Here is a 19,807-nt window from a genome sequence, read left to right on the forward strand (position 1 = left end):
AAAATGTCATGGCTGTCATCATGGTTTCATTGACTGGGACTACATTGACAGTGTGGACAGAACCAGTACTTCTTGTATTCTGAAAAACAAAGGTGTATGGCACTTGAGCTAAAGGAGAATCTCTGTTAGCTGCTGGCAGTATAGGGGCTATGACTTGCACTTGAGCAGTTCTGATTCCATCATGTCAAGGGCAGTGGTACACATATTAGCCAGGTCATTACAATAGAAAATGAACATATTATTTCTGTTTGATGCATTATCGCAACTAATTGTTGTTTTCTGCTGAATTTTTAAAAAAATCTATAGATCATCAGATTTTTTCTTCTATCTCAAAGATATTAGTAGACTTCAGCCCCTAGACTTCAGCTCAGACATAGATTCACTGTGTGTCCTTGAGCATGTCACTTAATAATGTCTCTGGGTCTCAGTTTCCCCAGCTGTAAATTGGAAATAATGCTACCTTACTTACCTTCATAATGTGCTTTGATATGTACAAATGAAAAGCTCTCTGTATAGACACTAGGTGTTTATGATTAATTCAAGTGACACCATCATAGGACCTAATCACATCAGCCAAGCCCTCAGGGGCTCGTTCACCTGCACATCTACCAACGTGATATATGCCATCATGTGCCAGCAATGCCCCTCTGCCATGTACATTGGCCAAACCAGACAGTTTCTACGCAAAAGAATAAATGGACACAAATCTGACATCAGGAATCATAACATTCAAAAACCAGTGGGAGAACACTTCAACCTCTCTAACCACTCAGTGGCAGACTTGAAGGTGGCAATTTTGCAACAAAAAAACTTCAAAAACAGACTCCAAAGAGAGACTGCTGAACTCAAATTAATATGCAAATTAGATACAATTAACTTAGGTTTAAACAGAGACTAGGAATGGTTGGGTCATTACACTAATTGAATCTATTTCCCTATGTTAAGTTCTCCTCACATCTTCTATGGGTCATCTCAATTATGACTTCAAAAGTTTTTTTTCTCTTGCTGATGATAGCTCATCTCAATTTATTAGACTCTTCCTGTTGGTATGCATACTTCCACCTTTTCATGTTCTCTGTATGTATAAATATCTCCTGGCTGTGTGTTCCATTCTATGCATCTGAAGAAGTGAGCTGTAGCTCACGAAAGCTCATGATGAAATAAATTTGTTAGTCTCTAAGGTGCCACAAGTACTCTCATTCATTATGGCTAATCATTATTTTTATTATTATTCCAATAGCTGCAGTTATCTTTAATATATTCCTTTCCTCTGTTCTCTCTCCTGCTGCATTTCTCTTTTCTTCAAGGGAGAACGCTATTGCAAAGAAAAGTCAGGCCGGGTGGGGGTTGGAGTAATACAAAGTTTATGGTAAAACTGTCTCTCTGCTAAGTGAATTATGGTATACAAACGTTGGTAGCTTTTCCTGCCTCTTGATTGCAGCAGGAAATATATATGTGCCAGCCCTCTACTGGCATGTTTTTCCTTTGTGCTCTTTGCTTAAGAAACCCTGAATCGGGTAAGAATTGTGTGGCTATTGTACTACTCTGGGTAATGACAATTAAAAATTATTAGCAGGGTTTAAACAGTGTTTACTTAAAAGTTGAGTGAATTGCCTAGCTAAAGTAAAATGTATTAAGGAAATACCTTTGCTTCTATCTTTAACAATGGCCAAGTAGCCTAAAGGCTTGTTCTTAAAAGCAAAAAATAAACAAAGTTACTGTTCAAGCTAAAGGTTGAATGGTTGGCAGTTATTTTTCAAGAGGGAGAAGCCCCTTCTAGACTTCTAGCAGGGAATGTACAACTCCTGTTCTAAATCAGAAACCTGGTCTTATTTTGCTGGTCTTAGCAAACTGTAGCTCTGTTGTGGCTGTTTAAACTTTTCTTGCCTGCATCCAATACCTGCTGAGAGAAGGGATCCCAGAGGAACCATTTTAACTGAGAAGTAACCCTATGCTGTCCGCAGTGATAAAAGAGGAGATAAGGGAAAGCCCCTTTTTAAAAAACGCATGCGGTTGATAAAATTGTATATCGTTTAATGGCTTCCTTTGTTGGTTTTTATGGGCTGAGGGGAAGGAGGAAAAAAACATGCAAAGAAGAGAATATAATTAAAACTGGTAGACACGGGTAGGTCTAGTACCTGAGACTACTTTTAAAGTGCTGGGGATTTCTTTGAAACTGGCTAGATGTGTGTGTGGGTTTTTTTTTTAATTTTTTTTATTATTTTTAAAGTGACCTCTTACTCTGCCCCTTTTCACTGCTGCTGTTGAAAGCAAAATACCTGAGCCTGGAAAAAGGAAATGAAACCTTACGGGGAAAGTGTCTCTTTTCTGGGCTTTCCTTTTTGATGTGTCCCCAGTCCCAGAGGCGCATACGTGTGCCCCAAGCATTGTGCGCTAGCCGTATGCAATTTAAACTGCTATGATCTCATCCACCTTGTCTCTGCATAATCCTAGTCAGTTACACCTGGGAGAGGAAGCGAGTGACAGGCAAACTGGGTTCCCTTTTCAGTTACTCATCTTAACCCCTGCAAGTTTATGGGACTCAAGGGGAACGCCTACTCCGACCCCACCTTCTCTCATCTTGGTATGCATCTGGATTGCGTTTCAGGCTATTCATCTCTGGCTTCTTGCACCAAACGGTCCCAGATCTGCCCTCTCTCCCTCGCATTTGTTCTTCCCCTGCAGAGAGGGTTTGCAGCTGCGGACTGGATCTTGAGCAGAATTAGTTAACGGGGCGGAGCAGGGGAGGGCGGAGGAAGGCAAGGACCGGCCTTGGTTTCTGACCATTTTTTTTCGCCTGGATCTCAGTCGCCAGCAGCGATCCAGGAAGCAGCGGGAGAGGCTCTCCCCTAGAGCAGGGGTTCCAGCGATCATGGAGGACCTCCTCTTTGCTGCAGCCAAGGTCATGTCCGTCTGGCTCACTGTGGCGTTTACACTGATAGTGTTGCCATCGGTGTTCGGAGCGTCGCTGGGGATTTCTGAACTCTACATGAGAATTTTAGTAAAAACCCTGGAGGTAAGTTGGTGGCCTTTACAACTTAATACAAGGGAGGGGAGCGATGGGGATGTGCTTTTGTTTTTTGGTGGTGGTGATCAGGTGTTTCTAGTAAAAGTTTCTAGTCTGCAGTAGTAATTCTGTTGCATAAACACTTCTCCTTGCATGATTCAGTTTCTCCCAACTCCAGAGGGTGTGTTCTCTGGATGAGCAGTCTAGCAATCTGCCAAAGGCTGGCTAGTCAAACACTGAGTTCCTGGAAATGCTTTAGGATCCTAAATCAGGACTAACTTTGCTCTGGGGTGACATTAAATCTGTCTCCCTTTCTATTGGTCCAATAAATGACCTGATAGTCAAGCTGTGCATACAGGAAATCATCCACATGAAGTATAGACGGACAGTGGAGGGATAAACACCTGCTTTAAAAGAAATGATCATGAAACTCCATAAATTGAGAATAATTTCATGCTAGTCTGAACCAAAAATCAGTTTCCTTGCTAAAATGTTCTGCTGTGTGCTCATCCACACTAGTGATTGCATAATACTAAACTGTGAATGTAAAACCCCAAACAGCCAGTGATTATTCTAAAATCCCACGTATTAACACCTTGGTACCCCTGTCATGCGATAACATTCTAGGCTGAAATTCAGTCTCTGGATGGAGAAGGGCAAGAACACAATGTACCCTGCATTGTGCAGTGCAGTAGTGTTCTGCCTTCCTCTCCTTTTTAACGACTCTGACAATAATCATCTGTGCCAAGCTGCTTCTGCAGTATAGTTTAGGGGACCAGCTATGAATATTGTATCTAGCTCAGTCCTGCTGACCTTTATGCCTGTTGAATGCCTGTATTTTCTAAATAACCTTCTCCTGTTGAATAGCATTGAAGTTAACTTATTTTGTGGGAATATCACATACAATGGAGTATAAACAATGATAGCACAGGCCAAGCAGGAAGGTTGGGCACACGTGTGCTACATCCCATCATCTTCTCAGTGGGAAAGGCTTGTGAGCTGATCTCCTTCTTTTCCCCTGCCTTTTCCCTCCTCTAGGGAAATCTGCTTCTCCAGGAGAGTGCTAGTTAGGGGTAGGTTGAAGATGGAATGTGTGTGAAGTTCCAGAGGCGCAAAGGGAAAGGAGGAACTAATGTTGTACCCGTCTCTTTAAAAAAAAAAACAAAAAACATTAACCAGGATGACCTGGGTAACTGTAAGCTGTTTAGCTCGATACTGGTCCTGGGAGAAATTGTGGAATGACATACTGGGAAGCAACCAGTAAATCATGCTGCCTCTGTTCATCCCAGTCAACATGAGTTTTATAGAAAATGGATCTTGTTAAACTTGGTAGTGGTCTATGAGGTTACCAGTTTGAGATAATATATTCAGATGCCTTATGGAAGCAGGACTTGGTATCTCACAGCATCCTGAATTTTTTTTTTAAAGTGCTATGCCAAAAAGTAAAATGGCTTTTTAAAAACTGGCTGATAGATCTTAGAGTAACTTTAAATAAATGAGTGATCCAAAAGAGTTATTTCTAGTGTGTGTGTGTGTGTGTGTGTGTGTGTGTGTGTGTGTGGGGAAGATCCCCCAGGGATCTGTTCTTGGACCAACGCCATTCATTGTTTTTGTTGAGATGACACAGGCTGATCTGCCATTTAATGCTCCACCAGTTGTACAGGGCAATCTTGATATCTTGGTAAACTGGCCTTACTTGAGTAATAAAAATTTCATCTATTTAAAGCTGCAAGGTGATGCCTTTTTAGAAGCTAAGAATGTTCATTGTGCTGATAGAATGAGGGATGGTTGCTTGGAAATAAGTGACCAAAAAGTCACTTAAAAAAAAAAAAAAGGGTACTAAGGGGAGGGCGTGAAGGATAACCAGCTCAACGTGGGCTGGCGATGCTGTTCCAGGGATGAGCAAAGGCTGTCCTTGTATGTATAAACAGGGGAATATTGAATAAAACTAGGGAGACATTACCGCTGTATATGGCACTAGTGAAATTACTGGAATACACCAGTTCTGGTGTCATCCTAAAAAGGATGTTGACAAATTAGATGAGGCTCAGAAAAGAGCTATAAAAATGATCTTACATTTGGAAAACCTGACTTGGAGTGAGAGACTAAGCAGCTCTTGGATGGATAAATAAATAGATTGTTTGGAGGTGACTTGATCATGGATGGCTTCTAACAGAGTTAGTCTGCTCTTAGCAGACAAAGGCATGACATTATCCAGTGGCTAGAAGCTGAAGTTAAAGGAACTCCGACTAGAAATAACTCTTAAACCTTTAACAGTGAGTGTAATAATCATTAGAACAACTTGCCTAGCGATGTGGTTGTGAAGGGTTGGATCACAGAAACCCCCCTGGTACAGCTCTTGTTCCAGCTTAGCTGGTAGCTAGGGGATTCTTCATGATGGCTCTCCTCTCTCCCTTGTTCTCTTCCACCCCTTTATACATCTTTTGCATAAGGCGGGAATCCTTTTGTCCCTCTGAGTTCCCACTGCCTCTTCTCAATGGAAAGACACCAGGTTAAAGATGGATTCCAGTTCAGGTGACATGATCACATGTCACTGCAAGACTTCATTACCCACTTGCCAGCACACGTATACAGGAAGACTTGCAGGTAAAACACAACCATTTGCAGACAGTGGTCCTAGTTAATGGGAGTCATCAAGATTCCAAACCACCATTAATGGCCCACACTTTGCATAATTACAATAGGCCCTCAGAGTTATATTTCATATGTCTAGTTTCAGATACAAGAATGATACATTTATACAAATAGGATGACCACACTCAGTAGATTATAAGCTTTGTAATGATACCTTACAAGAGACCTTTTGCATGAAGCATATTCCAGTTATATTATATTCACTTATTAAATTTTTATAAAACCATATAAACTGCACAACGTCACAGTGGCCACTTTTGTTTTTGTCATGTAGTATTTTAAAGATTAGGTGAGTCTCTCCCCCTTCCCCCAGTCTCAACCAGAAGCTATGGATTTGATGCAGGAAGCACTTCATGAAATTCTAAGGCCTGTGCCATGCAGGACTAGATCACAATGGTCCCTTCTGGCCTTAAATTCTAGGTGAATTGCACCTGTTCCTCTCTCAGAAACCCAGCAAGGTACAAACAACAAACACGCGTTCTGTACTGGAGTAAGAGGGAGTGGAGGCTGTATAAACTAACTGGTCTAAACATATGAATCTTTATGTGGCTAGCAAAACTGCTGAATGAATACATCTTGCTTCCCTAGTCATGGTTTTAGTGAATATCGTGCGTGTGTGCGTGCATCCGTCCGTCCAAAACGTCTGTTTTAAAAAACAAAACAAAACTACTGTTTCCTCAGCACTAAAATGTTTTGTGAACTCCTGTCAGTTTTGCCAAATGGTTTCAGTGGAAACAATCGCTGCCCCTCAGAAGAAAACAAAATGGAATATTTTGGTATGTTCAAAACCCAGCATTTTGAATGCTTGGTTTAAAACAACTTATTGTTTTAAAATTTCATTTTTAGTGTTGTTGAAAATATTTAAATAGTCAAAATCAAAACAAAAATGTATCATTTGACCAGAAGTGTGTGTATGTGAGAATTGCCAGCAAACCAAAACTCCGTTATTCATACAGCTCTGCTGGACAGCAGCAGCAGCAAATGCCTTTAACTACTTGGTTTTTATCATTGCTCGGCTCTCTAGCAGAGAGAGGTAGGAATTCAGAGCTATGTAGGATTTAACAAATTGTTCTGAGTGTCTTCTATTTGGATTTTCTTTGTTTGAAATTTCAAAACCTTTAACTTCTTAAATGTAGAAAATACCCTTAAGCTCCCCTACAACTCCCACTTGCGAGGGCTTCTAATAGAGCTGCCTTCTTTAAAATTTTTAGTCCTAATGTGCCTGTTCTTACTGTATAACTAAAGGGGCATGAGCTAATGGTGGATTTCTGCCCTCCCCCAACCAAAGCAAAAAACCCTAATTGACTTCACTTTCCAATTCTGTTGCATTGAACAACACTGCATTGTTTGCAGTGCAGGGGAAACTCTCCATATCTATTGATCTTGAGGTCTTCCTCTACCCTTCCCCCTCCACCCCATGCTTACAAAAGTAGCTTAGAAACATCTGGTCCAAATACAACCTGCCTGCATCCCTCTAGGATGGCACCACGGAACAGATAGCTGAAACAAGGACTGATGTTTCTAATGCTGTACTTCTGAGAACTTGACTGGTCTTTGCTTCTAATCACTGCTCTTGTCCTTTAACTGCAGATGCCTCTTTGCTCAGTTTTAACCAAACAACAAGACCCACTTTTCCTATGCTTGCTCTACTAGACTTTCAAATAGTACTGTGTGGAAAGCCTCTAAACTCTTTCTAATAATTTGTCGTCTAGCTTTGTAGCATCTCTCAGTGCTTAAGGAAAGCCAAAGTCAAACTGAGCTTAAAAACTAGATTTATTTTATTTTTTGAGGTGGGAATAGGGGGTTTGCAAAACCTAGGACAAAGAGTGATTTCCACTTTGAGTTCTAATGTCAGGTTTTTAGTGTGTGCTTCCCAGGGATTATGGAAACTCACATGTGTACAGTGTTGTGCTAATCCATAAGGAGGCAAAAATGAAATTGACCGGTTCACACTAAGAATTGTAAAAAGTAATGAGGTGGGTGTTTTTTTTTATTATTATTAAGTGTCAGTGATCTAAGGCATTTGTAACCAAGGTCAGGAAGTAAACTTTGTTTACAAAGGGCATTATCAAGTCTTTCTCGACTAAGATTTTCTTTATCTTGTGACTGTCCAATATATTCTCTCAGGAATGTGCATATGTGACTTTCATCAGCATGAAGGATAGTTCGGTATGAACTGAAGGAAGAATACCTTTCTGAAATAGAATGCTCTGGTTTGGCTAATTCTTTAGGCACAGCTCTAAAAGTATATAGCAGCCTAGCTATAGAAGGGTAGGAATAGATGGAATTTCTCACAGATGAGAGGTAAATAGCAGGGTCTCAAAGGATCTGTACTGGGACCAGTGTTGCTCAACATTGAGGTGGCAAAGTTTGCAGCTGATACAAAATTATTCGGGATAGTTAAGTCCAAAGACAACTGGAGAGTTGCAAAACTCTCACAAAACTACATGACTGGGCAACAAAATGGCATATGAATTTCAATCTTGATAAATGCCAAGTAATGCACACCGGGGGGGAAAAAATCCCAACTATATATACAAAATGGGTTGGGTCTAAATTAGCTGTTACCACCAAGAAAGAAATCTTGATGTCTCTTCCGATAGTTCCCTGAAAACATGCTCTCAATGTGCAGCAGCAATCAAAGCTAACAATGTTAGGAACCATTAGGGAAGGGATCAATAATAAGACCGACAGTATCATTATGCCACTATAAATCTGTGGTACACCCACACCTTGAATACTGCATGCAGTTCTGGTCGCCCCATCTCAAAAAAGCTATATTAGAATTGGAAAAAGTACAGAAAAGGGCATAAATGATCAGGGATATGGAAAAAGTTCCATATGAGGAGAGGTTAAAAAGGCTAGGACTGTTAGCTTGGAAAAGAGATGACTAAGGGGATGGGATATGATAGCAATCTATAAAATCATGAATGGTATGGAGAAAGTGAATAAGGAAGAGTTATTTATCCCTTCCTGGTCACCCAATGAAATTAATAGGTAGATTTAAAACAAACATTATGCACAGTCAACCCGTGGACCTCATTGCCATGAGATGTTATGAAGGCCAAAAGTAATTCTTTTTTGAACCCAGTGATAGAGAAGTTCATGGAGGATAGCTCCACCAATGGCTATTAGTCAAGATGGTCAGGGATGCAACCCCATGTCCTGGGTGTCTCCCGGAGCGGCTCTGTTTTTTGCCACCCCAAGCACGGCAGTCAGGCGGCCTTTGGCAGCACGCCTGTGGGCGGTCCGCTGGTCATGCAGATTCAGCGGCATTTCTGCGGGTGATCTGCCAGTCCCGTGCCTTCGGCATACCTGCTGTGGGACCAGCGGAGCCTCCCGCAGGCATGCCGCCGAAGGCTGTCTGACTGCCGCCTTCACAGCGACTGGCAGGCCGTCCCCGGCAGCTTGCCGTCCCAGGCACGCACTTGCTGCGCTGGTGCCTGGAGCTGCCCCTGGTGTCCCCAAGCCTCTGACTGCCGAAAGCTGGGACTGGATGATAGGGGGTGGATAATTTGATAAATTGCCCTGATCACTCCCTCTGAAGTATTAGGCACTGGCCACTGTTGGAAGACAGCAGTGGTGCTGGAGCAATTTTTATAGTGGGGGAGCTGAAGGCGGAAACAATGTATTTGAGTTGCTTTGAGCCGGGAGTGCAGCAGCGTCCCTAGTTTCAGCACCTATTTAAGACACGATACTGTGCTATGTGGACCATTGGTCTGACCTCATAGGCTGTATTTATGTTTAAAAGTTCACGTTATTTCAAATAGTTCTTTGAAGTGCAGCACTTGCCAGGGATTACATTCAGGTCTCCTGCCTAGAGACATCCTGTATCATTGTGGGATTGTATGTAAACACTTTAATTTTTAATAAAATGAAGTCCTAAATTGGTTTATAACTGGATTCAGTAAGGTATATCCAGGATAATGCAGGAAATTGCCATATCTGTCACACTTCCTTCCTTAGGTTTCACAACTGATGACTTCCAAAATATTAGCTACCTGAGGCTACACATTCCCAGTTCAGAGGAAAGGGGGGAGGGATAGCTCAGTGGTTTGAGCATCAGCCTGCTAAACCCAGGGTTGTGAGTTCAATCCTTGAGGGGGCCATTTGGGGAACTGGGGTAAAAATCTGGGGATTGGTCCTGCTTTGAGCAGGGGGTTGGACTAGATGACCTCCTGAGGTCCCTTCCAACCCTAATATTCTATGATTCTATGAAACAAGCACAAGAAAGGGGGGAGGGGAGAACACCAGAAAACCATATCAAACTTGCCAAAATCTTGCAATATTACATGTTTCAAGAAATACTATTGGACAAAACATTTCTTGGAAACTAGTGACCAGGTGGAATATTTCCCCTGTGCCTCAGGTCAAGCTACAACATGGTAGCTTTTTGTTGTTGTAAATAACTTGTGCTCAGTCGGTCATGTGCTGTAAGTGGCTTGGTCTAGTTTACACTGAAAGACTGTAATGCAGGGGTAGGCAACCTATGGCACGTGTGCCAAAGGCGGCACACGAGCTGATTTTCAGTGGCACTCACACTACCCGGGTCCTGGCCACTGGTCCAGGGGGCTCTGCATTTTAATTTAATTTTAAATGAAGCTTCTTAAACTTTTTTTAAAAATCTTATTTACTTTACATACAACAATAGCTTAGTTATATATTATAGACTCTTATAGAAAGAGACCTTCTAAAAATGTTAAAATGTATTACTGGCACACGAAACCTTAAATTAGAGTGAATAAATGAAGACTTGGCACACCACTTCTGAAAGGTTGCTGTCCCCTGGTCTAAGACTAGTGATCAGAGACAAGTTTTGATCCCTACCCATTTTGCATGAGAAAAGATAGGAATCTATAAAGTCACCAATTTAGAGTTTAGAAGGAACAGACAGCTTCTCATTTGGAATCATTCCTGAGAAGTTTAATGTTATTGCTGCACTACTTTAGACACAGCTAAATAGGTCTGAACACAGCAGAAATCAGTAACAATCCTGAAAACACAGGATATTGAGACATGCATCTGTAGTGTTTGCAAAGTTGCAACATCACAATGTACAGCAATGCTTTGCAAGAGAGGCAGTGATCTTCAAGGCAGATAAAAAATGAAGTGTACTGTAAAGTAAACAAGGTAACATCTACAGCTAAGATGTGCTTGTCTGTTAGGGTTACCAGATCACCCAGGTCAAATATCGGGACGCGGGGGGTGGGCGGCAATGGGGGAAAAAATGGCGGAAGAGCAAAAAAAAAAAATTCCCCACCCCCGATTCCTTCTCCCTCCGCAAGCGCTGGAGGGAGGCCCGGGAGACTCAGGGGAGCTCAGGGCCGGGGTGAGTGTGAGTCCGGGCTGGCCCCAAGCAGGCAGGACTTGGGCATGGTACCTGTAGGGAGAGTTCAGAGTGACCTGCGGGGCCAGGCGGCGGCGGCTGTTCTCCCCACCTGGGCAGCGGGACTTGAGAGCAGCCGCTGCTGCAGCTCCCACATCCCTGGGGGGAGGAAGCGGCCGCTGGCCAAACTTGGCGGCTGCGGCTCTGGTGCCCATGAACCCCCCGAGCCCGGGCCTGCTGCGGGGACCCAGCACGCACACCGCGCGCCCAGCCCCTGGCCAGTTGCGTCTGGGCTGGCTGCCCAGCTGGTGCAATCCCACGGGCGGCCCTGGAGTGGGGGCAGCAGGCCCCAGCCCCCCCATCCTGCTCGGGTCCCATAGGGGAACGAACGGGGCTGGGCTGCCGATGCCTCCGCCGCGGGATTGCACCAGCTGGGCAGCCAGCCCAGACGCGACTGGCCAGTGGCGGGGCGCAGTGTGCGTGCTGCTGGGTCCCCGCAGCAGGCCCGGGTTCAGGCCCGGGCGCCACGTGCTTGGCCACTTCCTCCCCCCGCGGCAGTGGGAGCTGCAGCAGCGGTTGCTCCCGTGTCCTGCTGCCGAAGAGGGGAGAATAGCCACCGACTGGCCCCGCAGGCCACTCCCTACTCTCCATCCAGGCACCGCGCCCGAGTCCTGCCTGCTCGGGGCCAGGCCGGACTCACACTCACCCGGCCCCACGTTCCCCTGCGTCTCCTGGGCATGGTGTGCTTGGCAAGAAACGGGGATTTGGGGAGGTAGCCAATGGGGCGGGGATGGGGGCGGGGATTTGGGGAGGGAGCCAATTGGGGAAGGAGGAGGCAGAGTCGGGGCGGGGAAGGGCGCGAGCCCTTCCAGGCTCCGGAGCCTTTGCTTGTTTGTCCAGTGTCCCGACCTAACATTGGTCGGGACGCGGGACAAACAAGCAAATATCGGGACAGTCCCGATAAAATCGGGACGTCTGGTCACCCTATTGTCTGTCCTTAAAGGGTACATTTCATTCCTCAAAAATTGCTCTAAAATAGCCTGATCTGAGAGTTCCATAGTCACTTTTCCTACACAAAATCTGTTACATCACAGTAGAGTCTGGATTAAATCAGATTGAAATATGCTTGGTGAGGCACAAAAAAGGAAGGAATTTCATCACTTTCTTGAATTCATGCCTTGGTAGGAGGAGTATTTACTATGGGGCGGGGGAGTGCTACCATGTAACACAACCTAGTCACAAACATGGCACCAGAACCATGGTTAAAACACTCATTACAGCAGGGGTCGGCAACCTTTTGGAAGTGGTGTGCTGAGTTTTCATTTATTCACTCTAATTTAAGGTTCCGTGTGCCAGTAATACATTTTAACCTTTTTAAAAGGTCTCTTTCTATAAGTCTATAATATATAACTAAACTATTGTTGTATGTAAAGTAAATAAGGTTTTTAAAATGTTTAAGAAGCTTCATTTAAAATTAAATTAAAATGCAGAGCCCCCTGGACCTGGTGGTCAGGACCTGGGCAGTGTGAATGCCACTGAAAATCAGCTCATGTGCTGCCTTCGGCACCTGTGCCATAGGTTGCCTACCCCTGCTGTAGACAGTCTCTCCGACACCATGCTCAGAAGTCATGACTGGCATAAAAAATCATGAGTCCTTTAATTTTTTTTTTTTTTTTGAGAAAAATAATCGTGGGTTCTCTTACTTGCTCTCTGATATCTGAGCATTTAGTGTGCACTCAGGTCACATTTTCGAGCTTATCTCTGTAGCCATAAGGGATAGAGTATTCCCTCTACACAACCCCCTCCTCCCCCTTCCCCCATTCTAAGATGAGGTTCTACTGAAATAATATGACTGGCAGCTGGGGCATGACTTATAGCTGCTTGGTCTCTGCTCTGCTTGGATGCTGAGGGCCACTAATGAAATCTTTTTTTTTTTATTTTTTAAATAAATAAATCCTGTGATGTGTACTCCTCACTTTATGAATTGGCATTCTATTCTATTAAAGTTGGCAGAGTGAGTCTAGAACTACTGGTTGTTTCCACTGACTCTTGCTGGCAGGATTTTATCTGTACCAAGACACTTAAAAACAGGAACAAAATCAGAGGTGGTGTGTGTGATGGTTTGTCTAGTGAAGAGAACTTAATGCAGATGGCTTTCAAGGGAAATACCACTTACTCTCTAGGAAGCTCTTTTAATGGTGAGCAAATGTTAAACCTCAAACATTGTCTCTTAAATGCACGCTTTTTTCTCTTGAACAGTGGGCCACAAGACGAATCCAGAAAGGAGTCAAACAGGAGCAGGCAAAGGCACTTAAGAACTCTGCTTCCAGTGGTAAGAATTCTGAGTGAAGAATGTCTCAGTAATATTAACCTGAGGAAAATGTGGAACAGATTATTTTAAAATGGGGAATAAGGAGCTACGAATCTTGTTCTTAAATTACTATTGTAGTGGCCGGAGGCCTAAGATTGGGGACCCACTGTGGACAGCACTGTCAGACACTTAGTAAGATACAGGCTCTGCCCCCAAGGATCTTACTATCTAATGGTTCGATTCTGCCACTCTTACTTGTGACATCTTTTAAATGGTTTAGTCACCCTGCACTCAGTTGCAGAGCTGGGTCTAAATATAACATTACTTACATGGAATGGTACTGTACTCCAAGAATAGCTCCATTTATTTCAGTAGGCTCACTTATGTAAGGTATTGCTCAGTGCGAAGGGTGGCAAAACGGATCTAATAGATGGAGGCTAAGGGTGGGAGTGAGCATTAGGTGCACTTCACAGATGGGATCTGAGGCTTCTACACTACAGTCCTTTATAGCAGCACAGCTGCACCACTAAAACTGCGCTGTTGTAAGGGCTCCAATGTAGCTGCTCTTTGATGGCAGAAACCTGCCAGCATAATTAAACCACCCCCAACAAGTGGTGTTAGCAATACAGGTAGGAGACTCTCTCCTGCCGATATAGTGCTGTCCACACCAGCACTTTTGTTGGTGAAACTTATGTTGGTCAGTAGGGTGACCAGATATCCTGATTTTATAGGGACAGTTCCGATTTTTGGGTTTTTCTTGTATAGGATCCTATTATTCTCCTTCCCCCATCCCAATTTTTCACATTTGTTGTCTGGTCACCCTATCGGTCAGGGGCGTTGGTTTTTTTTTTTTTTTTTTTTCCCCACACCCCTGACTGACAAAAATGGTAGTGTAGACAGATGTCAGGTGACTTGTCCCAGGCCATGTAGTTTGTGGCCAAACTGGGAACTGAACTCTGATAGTAGTCCCAGTTCAGTGTCCCAACCACAAGGTCATTCTGCCTCTAAGATAAATACTAGATCACATCAGTAGACAGCTCATGTGTGGCTAGACCTACTACTGATTTCCTCAAAACATCTTAAGTAAGCAGGACTTCAGCTCTAGTCAGCACTTACACTTTGTCCCTGATCGCCAAGAGGTACCCAGCGATGGCACAGATCTGTTTGATTATTATTATACCATAATAAAAACATTGGGCAATGAATATTGCCACTTCTAATGGCAGCAACTCCTTCTGTTTCTCTTGGCTCCCTTTGCATTGCATGGACAAAGTTCAAATGTTGCAGTTCAATTTTTATCATCTTGTGCAATAAAATAGTAGGGGGTAGGACTCTGCTTTCTTACAGGAACTGTTGGCACAACTGCCTGCAGGATTTTTCTCAGTTAAGCAAATACAATTGTGGCTAGTGAGCCTGTAGCGGGGTGCTTACCCTGCTCCTGCCCTGAAGGGCTTAAAACAGCCCTGGGAGAGGGCTGCAGCTCTAAAAGCAGCTACTAGGCTGATTGGGGAAGCAGCCAAAGCTGGGCCACACCCCAATCAGGCCACAGATGGCCTATATAAAAAGTGGTCTTGGAGTGAGTGTAATTTACACTGGAAGGCTCTATTGCATTGCCAGAGTGGTGTAAAGGGACTTTAATGTAAATGAGATTGGGTCTCTGTTCTGTACTTTTCCAAGTGGAGCACTTCTTGCATCTAGTCCTAAGCTGCTATTGTCTAAGGGACAAAGCATATGTGTCTTACAGAATAATTGAAGAAAGGATGAGAGCACCCACCTGTATCTTCTCTGTGGGGTGACTGTGGAGCTGTGGTGAGGACACATGGATTAGTTTCTAATGTTCATCCTATACATGGTTTAGGAAACCCGCAGGGAGAGAGTGGACAGGAAGGAAAGAGTCTGCCTTGTTGCATAACTTCCAATTGGCCACAGATTGCATAAGTGTCTGTCTGCATTTTGGGGGTGGGGGTGATGATGAACTGGCCTGCTGCATAGTATTTGCAAATAATCCATGACACACAGCTCTGGCAGTCAAACATGCATGGCTCTGATATTGTTAGGCTGCTAGCTGAGCGGCACAGAGCAGCAAGTAATCCTTTGTGACAAAATAACTGTTTAAATCCATTCTCTGTTCAATTTCCTCACATTTCTGTTAAGGCATCATACAGCGAGATGAAACCACTATGGAGAAGGAGATCGCGGGCCTGCACCGAGTAGACTTTGAACTCTCCGATGTGTTCTATTTCTCCAAGAAGGGGATTGAGGCTATTGTGGAAGATGAAGTCACCCAAAGGTTTTCTTCAGAGGAACTAGTCTCCTGGAACCTCCTTACAAGGACTAATGTCAACTTCCAGTACATCAGCCTGCGTCTGACTGTAGTGTGGGTCCTTGGGGTCCTCATCCGCTACTGTCTCCTTCTGCCTCTTCGGTGAGCAAGTACTGGGAGAATGGTTCTCATGTGTATGTACGTGGTGATGCACTGGGGTTCACCCAGGCCAGTAAGGGGTTCAGCCAACACTTGCAACTCTGGGCACCTAGAATGCTCTGCTGTAGCTCACAGCCCTGACACCAACTGTCAGCCTACAAGCATGGAGGTCTCGCCCAGGCTCCCACCACCCACTTACTTTTTGTAGGGGGAACTCACCAACCTTTCCAGCCCCAAATTCTCGCCCCAGAACATCTTTCTGCAGCCCCTCTTATTGTAACATCCACAAAACCTCATCAAGTTTGCTGCTCCTTTAAAGAAATAATAGAGAGAGCAGCTTATTAACTTAGCTGGGGCTGACAATCCTTCCATTTCAGTCAAAGCACTGAGTTGGTTTATGGTACAAGGCAGACAAGTTTCTTAACAAAAGGGCATGGAGTTAAGAAATAAAGCTAGAAATGGTTACAAACACACAAGTAAAAATACGCTTCTAAAATTATAACTTGTAACCTTCTGAAACCATTCTTGTCTAAGCAGGTTTCTCACCAATAGTCAATTTTCAGAGACTTTTAGCCATCTTGGATAATAATGCATAACTTTTTGGGTTCTCTCCCCTGCTCTTTATAGTCCAGTAAACCTTGGAAATGTGTTCTTCTGAAGGGTATCCCCAGATAGAGTTCCTTTCCCCTGTTGGGTGTTACATCCATGTAGATGCCATATTGGCTTCTTCCCTGCTGGTGACTTTTACAATGCAAATCATTTTCCTGCCATCTCAGATACAAATGAATAGCCCACTGTCCTTGGCCATGCCTGGCTTGAAGTGTTGGCCTCTTTCCTTTGTCTGGAAAACCCTGTTTATCAACTTCTCCTAAAGTGCCTGGTTTAAACATGTTTTAGTTGCATTTTCAGCACATCTGTATAATTTCTGGTAGATTAACTGGACATAGGTATATCCTGCAAGAATATTAATGATCAGTGAGTTGTTTTCCAATGATATTACATGACAGCTTTTAGATACAGATTATGACAACAATGTGTTAGGTGCAGTGAGCATGTCAGGTCTGACCAGTTATCGACACACAGCAGTAAACCATCAATGGGCCTCTGTGTCACATCGCACTAATGTGAAATGATCACTCTGCAGTTTCTGAGGTAACTGAGTCCTGCAAGAAATGATGATGAACATACAAGTTGGGCTTTTTAAGTTCTCACACTGCTCCCAACGCTGCGGTGTGTCTCACTGCTTCTTTTACTCCCTTCCCTATCTTAAAATTGAAACTATTGTAGGGCTCAGATAGACATTAGATACTCTTCAGCATTCTAATGTTGTCTAGTACATGTTTTCGTGACATGAATTGATGTAATTCCCTCCAATAGGGATCTTCTTGCTGCAGACAAACAGTCTTGTCTCTTCCTTTTTGTTTTTAGTGTTACCTTGGCTGCCATTGGGATTGTTTCAATGATTGTGGGAACCACACTTGTAGGGCAGTTGCCAAACAGCAGGTAAGTGTGTGGTTTTTTTCCCCCCTTAATTAACCTGTTTGGGAAGAATTTTGTGGAGAACTAGGAATTGACTCTGCCCATGGCAAACCTGCCATGTCTATGATTTGGCATCAGTGCTGAAAGAATGCAAAGTTAATACTGTGGGTCTTTTCTAGTCCTCTTCTAAAATCGCCAGTTTATGTAGTGCTCTACAGGGATGTTTGGAGTCCTGAAGAACTTGAATATCAAAAATTAAAAAAATGCAGGGGAAGGTGGAGATACCAAGGAAAGGATTCCTAGAAGCATGCGTGTGGAGTGTTTTAAGGGGGAAAGAGGTGTTGAGGAAACTACACCTAAGTTTGTGGGGGCAGTTTAACAGACTGCAAAGCTGAGACTGTGGAAAAACCCAGTACAAAGGTGACTTAAAGCTCCCTGGAAGAGGGGAATCTTGAGTTGTCCACACAGTAAGGGCCATTATGATCACTTAGTCTGAGTTCCTCCATAACGCAGGCTATGGAATTTCACCTGATTCCTGAATTAAGCCCAGCAACTTCCAGTTGAATTAGAGCAAGTCAATTTACAGCAATCATGGCCTGCTCTGTCTAACTTGAACTGAAGTCTGTTTGGCTCCCAGCCAGCCTTGGAATTGGGAAAGGTGGCTTTCTGCCTCCCCAATCCTCAGATGCGCTGAGCGTGAGTCCTAAAACCAGTAAGCTGAAAGACTGGGAGGTGTGTAGAGAAGAAAGGAGATCAGATATGTAGGCTCATCAGAATTACCTTTGGGAGGACATGAAGCTCAAAACGGAGGCATCCAGACATGAGATCAGTAAAGGATGGCCTCTTCTAAGGACAGCGGAACCCTAGAGGGTAAACTCCTTTGAAGTTATAGGAGGGGGAAGAAGATGGAGCTAGAAGTAACGACGGAGGGAAAGAGTCTACTCCTGCTTCCGCTCGACCTTGGATGGGGGAAGAGCAGTGATTTACTGAGTCACTGTGAGAGACTGGCGGCTGCGTGGGAGGTGATGGAAACTAACCAGGGAAGCAGTTTGAACCCTACTGTGTCTTTTGGTGGTGAAACAGGGTTGGGGAGAAGAGTGCCAGGGATTGGAGTAAGGTTGATTGGAGCAGACTCCAAAAGGGCAGCATGATGGAGAAGGGGAAAGGAGAGAATAAATATGGAGCATTGGTGTGTGAGGAGAATGTTAGAAGTGAAAGATATGGTGGTGAAAATGGGCAAAAATGTGGCACTGAGCTGATAAAAGGTGAGACTGGCAGAGTTCCTGGGAGCAGAGGAGCACAAAGGGGAAAGCAAAAGACCAGTATAAGAGGCAAAATGGGGAAAGCAGGTGGGGCAGGGGAGAGGCAGGAGGCAACAAACAAGGAAACAATACTTGCTGCAATGGAGAAACTCTGAAGTGTGATTCCAGTCCAAAGAGTGACTGGGAAAGGAAATATTTCTTGTGCATATTCCCAGTTCTCTCGTTAGTGATCAAGGCTGTCTTTAAAAAGTGGTCTTATTTCCCTTGGATGTGCAGGGCCATGGCTCTGGGCCATGAGCTGGATTCTAGTCCTCCTTTGCAGCACCAGCGAAACTGTTAACTAAGTTCCAGTTGTGACACTTGTGCTAACCCACCATTTTAAGGGGATAGCACCTGTGTAACTGAGGCCTGGGCTACACTAGTGGGGAGGTTTGAACTAAGATATGCAACTTCAGCTACGCGAATAGCGTAGCTGAAGTTGAATTATCTTAGTTCGACTTACCTGGCCGTCCTCATGGCGGCAAGTCGACTGTTGTGGCTCCCCCGTTGACTGCACTTTACTCCTCCTGCCGAGGTGGAGTATGGGCGTCAATTAGCAGATCTATTTATCGTGTCCAGACAAGACTCGATAAATCGATCCCCGATACATCGAACACTACCTGCTGATCTGGCGGGTAGTATAGACATACCCTGAGAGTCTATCTTGTCCTGGTGGGCCTCTCAGTACTGATGGTTGTCAGAGTCCAGCTTGATTTGTCAGGGTCCAGGTTGAGTTTGCAGGGAGGCAAACAACAAAACCTCCTCTCCTTACCTGTGAAGTGAGCATGCTCATTATGGAAATAACTGAGAAGAAAACATGAAACCTCAATGCCACTCTGAACAGCAGCTAAACACTCCTTCCTTCACTGGTTCCCCTGGTATGCCTCTATGTGGCTTCTCCCCAAGTTATCCAGAGGAGCCTGGGAGGTCTCTATATAGGTTGTATCTCTACCAATGGCATCACCACTTCTTATAGTATGGAAGCACCTCTGGGGAATCAATCTTGGTTGGGCTGCCTTTGTGCTGGGGTGTGTGTACATAAAATAAACACACTGAGGTGGTAGGCTCGCTGGAGCAGAACTATCTAAATAGACAAGACAGAGAGTGGGAGGTGAAGTGACTTGCCCAAAGTGCTGCAGCAGCTTGGTGGTAGATCTGGGAATAAGACCAAAGTTCCCAGAATCCCAGTCCACTGCCCTAAACATAGTACTATTGCAATAAATTCTTGGCCTAGTCCTTGTAACTGGAAAACCGCTTCTATTATCAGAGGGGTAGCCGTGTTAGTCTGGATCTGTAAAAAGCGACA

At 44.2% G+C, this 19,807-nt stretch overlaps 1 protein-coding gene across 2 annotated transcripts in view; it reads left to right on the plus strand.

Annotated features, from left to right (window-relative positions):
* The first annotated feature begins 1,414 nt into the window (after positions 1-1,414).
* GPAT3 (glycerol-3-phosphate acyltransferase 3) overlaps positions 1,415-19,807 on the plus strand; it is a 29,188-nt gene continuing 10,795 nt past the window's right edge. The window contains exons 1-5 of one of the 2 annotated variants that reach the window (XM_045019554.1): positions 1,415-1,517; positions 2,809-3,016; positions 13,248-13,320; positions 15,454-15,724; positions 17,150-17,224. In XM_045019554.1, the coding sequence (XP_044875489.1) occupies positions 2,873-3,016; positions 13,248-13,320; positions 15,454-15,724; positions 17,150-17,224 (563 nt within the window). In that variant the 5' untranslated portion in view covers positions 1,415-1,517; positions 2,809-2,872. Of the gene's footprint in view, positions 1,518-2,437; positions 2,585-2,808; positions 3,017-13,247; positions 13,321-15,453; positions 15,725-17,149; positions 17,225-19,807 lie in introns of those variants that run through there. The other variant, XM_045019553.1, reaches the window with a different exon arrangement.

The sequence above is a fragment of the Mauremys mutica genome, chromosome 5, assembly GCF_020497125.1.
Source record: "Mauremys mutica isolate MM-2020 ecotype Southern chromosome 5, ASM2049712v1, whole genome shotgun sequence".
NCBI lineage: Eukaryota > Metazoa > Chordata > Testudines > Geoemydidae > Mauremys > Mauremys mutica.